This window comes from Trachymyrmex septentrionalis, unplaced genomic scaffold (genome assembly GCF_001594115.1).
Source record: "Trachymyrmex septentrionalis isolate Tsep2-gDNA-1 unplaced genomic scaffold, Tsep1.0 scaffold81, whole genome shotgun sequence".
Lineage (NCBI taxonomy): Eukaryota > Metazoa > Arthropoda > Insecta > Hymenoptera > Formicidae > Trachymyrmex > Trachymyrmex septentrionalis.
In genome coordinates, this window is record NW_017305997.1 from 1,052,958 (window position 1) to 1,056,252 (window position 3,295).

General features: G+C 38.8%; 1 protein-coding gene across 1 annotated transcript in view; it reads right to left on the bottom strand.

The window, feature by feature from the left end:
- Positions 1–303: 303 nt before the first annotated feature.
- LOC108754827 overlaps positions 304–3,295 on the bottom strand; it is an 89,026-nt gene continuing 86,034 nt past the window's right edge. Inside the window, exon 9 of the mRNA XM_018497449.1 lies at positions 304–3,169. Within this exon, the coding sequence (XP_018352951.1) occupies positions 2,980–3,169 (190 nt within the window). The 3' untranslated portion in view covers positions 304–2,979. The remainder of the gene's footprint in view (positions 3,170–3,295) is intronic.

Genomic DNA, 3,295 nt, shown 5'->3' on the forward strand with positions numbered 1-3,295 from the left:
CAAAAAAATGACCGCCACTTATTCCAGCTGAATCTGAAGATGAGACTATCATATACGAAACTAAGAAGATAAAGAAATAGAATAAATAAAATAAAATCGTAGTATACAAAGAAAATTTATACAATACAATTCAATTAATATTAATATTTTTATATCTTCTTTGATATACGTTTTATATCTTCTTATACAACCTTGTAAAATCTTTCGTACAAAATTTTTTGTTTTTTATAAGACGATGTTCTTGGATTATTTAAATGAAAAGATGACAAAACTTCGACTGAAATCATAATCAAACTAGAGTTATTAATTGTTTTATTATTAAGAGAAATTCCAGAGTACACAAGACTACCTAGTGAAGTCGATTTGGAACATTGATGGTCTGCTTGCTAAAACAAAAATATTGAATCCCACTTCACGTTTACGTTCGTACAAGACCGTGTCAGAATATTGCACATCGCCATCCGAGATCTCTTTTTACGTAAAGGGCGTGCACAACGCTCAAGATATTTTATTGGACTCATTCCGCTTTTGCTTGATCTTATTTTATATATCCTACAAACGAGGACTATGCGCGCTACTATAATAATTTATAATAATATATATTTATATATTACGTAATCTAAATGCTACTTCATACAAATTTCAAGGTACAGGAAGTATCTACAAGTTAGTGTCTACCATACAATTTACGTACTGCCTTTCGGCAAATAGTATTACTCTACGTGTACGGAATATAGAATCACTAAAGGTTACAGCTCTATGAATTCGCGATTAAATTAACGACGCACGGAAATTTCATTACCATGTTTAATGTAATAAATATAATAGAAGAAATAAATATGTATAGATTATAGTGTCGATGATCGGGCTATAGAGATAATATAATGTCTTAAACATTAACATATATGGATATGCATTATCGATTACAGTTAATAATACTGGCAGCTTAAAATACGACGTATAAATTACACTCAACCTAATTAGATGCGAAAGTAGAGAGTGCCTCGTTCACAATTCAAGTACTTCAGTGTGATCGCGAATTTAAATCAGCTCTAATAAGGGAATTAATGCCTTGCTTCGTATACACGGATTAAACAATTAAATCAAACGAGACCATCGGCTAATTTTTACAACACGATGCAACTGGCACTCGCTACTTCTCACCGTAGGTTCCCTACGTCACTACTTAATATTAAGCAAAACTTCTTTTGCTTACATGGCCAACGAAAATTCGCTCACAACCTCTGCGAATCGAATTTCTAATTTGAAAAATTATTGTGACACCACGGACGTCTCATCATCGCGTCTGAGTGACGCGTCGTTGCTGATTCTACGTAATAATAATAGCAAGTTTAATTATTTTATTATCGTTATCGCGCGCGCTCACGCAATACCGCTGACGCGCGTGCGGATAAGGGGTAATTAAGTAACAGATCACAGGTGAAACTAGGCTATCTCTGTAACAAATTAATATCACATGAAAAAATATGTATCGGTTGCATCCTATCGCAAAAATCTTTCGCGAGTGTCCTCGTGGACTCTCGGACGGATGACTCATATGACGAGCCATCGATGATTCAGACTGTCTGATCACTATCATCTTTTTCCACTTTCCTCACGTTTCCGATCACAATACCGTCGCTCGTGTCGTTTTGCGAAAAAAACACTCATTCTTTTCTTCGACTTACAATTTCTTCGCCTCATCTAAGTTTCATAACCGAGCGAACTGACTGTCATACGCTTGCTTAGTTCTAAGCCTACTTAATCACTTATCAACGATGAGACGGACAACTAAACCCTGACTAAATGATTACGATTAGAAGTAAAGTTTGGCATTTTATTCACGCTTGCTGCGCGTATCCAGCCTACAGCCTCTGCGCTACGTTCCTCGACTGGATATTAGGATTACTTTGGCTTCAACGTCGGGCTACTTCTACGCAGCACATTATGTGAGTCTAAATACGCGCATCGCACTTTTCCTTCTTACTTAAATTATACCGTTTCGTAAAGCAGCATTTCTGATCCCATTTGAAAGGTTTCTTTCATAGAATCCGCATAGTCGCGGATTCGAGGAACAATCGTCGGGAAAAACGTCTTCAAGAACGTTCTCGCGTATATACTTCTGCTAGAATCGTCGATCCCGAATTTATTATAGCCTTCATGAGAGTTATCAACGGTCGCCACTGCATCGAACGAGCATCGTACCTTGTTTCAAGTAATTTCGTTCCCCAGACTCTTACAATTTCTAATATCGCAATTTCTGATACGTTTCTCCATCGTGCCGCGATGCATGCGTTTGCCTATGAGGTAGGTTTGCGCGATGTTTTTGAGGAAGACGAAGCATGTAGGACACCGATCTTTACGCTTTCGAGTCCGAGAGGCAAAGGAGGAGGAAAGCATTCACCGCTCCTACTGACTCTAATTTTATTGTGCAATAAAAACTTGGACTATAAACTTGGACTAGACATGCGAAAGTAAAATGTTGTCAAAAAGATGACGTTTGTGAGCAAGTATCCTCACTTGGAGCGACCTGAGATTCCTCTCATACATAGTTTAACACCAGCCTCTCCCAACAAATTGCACGGACCTGGACGTTCTCGTCTGATCGATTGCACTGTGTATTCGTTGAGCATCTTCGCTCAATGTCATCGTTTATACTTTTTTGTACTGTACTTCCCCTAACATATCGCGACGAAGCGATATTCCCCGTCAATGCTATTATTGTCCATTATCTCTGACGCTCTTCGTGCTGAACGGTTCATTCAACCAGAATGCGAATTGATACGGAGGATCTCATGGGTCAACCACGTCTCACGGACTCTCGGAAGACTCCCTTGTTTGAGAATAATATTTCCTACATCTCGTTTGCTGTATCAAGCTTACCGTTCATTCGCAATCACGCGCTTCGGCACTCGTCGGGAAAAAAAGAAAACAGATTATCAAAATCACAGCGCCTTAAATGGCGCTACGATAGATGCGCTACAAAAGCTGAACTATAACCGGATGCAGGAGACACATGTGCTCGGCACCGCGTATAGGAAGACGATTCACGCTGAAATGACGGACCATTTCCGGTATGTTTTCGAACGGTTTGCTAAACTGCCCCAGAATGTATGCGTTCAGCTCTTCATTCTTCTGGATGCGCATGTGCATGAAACCGCGGGCGCTCCTAAAACAACGACGTAATTACGTGAGTTATAACACTCGGAAAAATCCGTAATGTTCAATAAATATTTGTTCAAATTATATATGCAAACAAATATTTATTTAAGTATTACTTACTTCAGGGATAGGG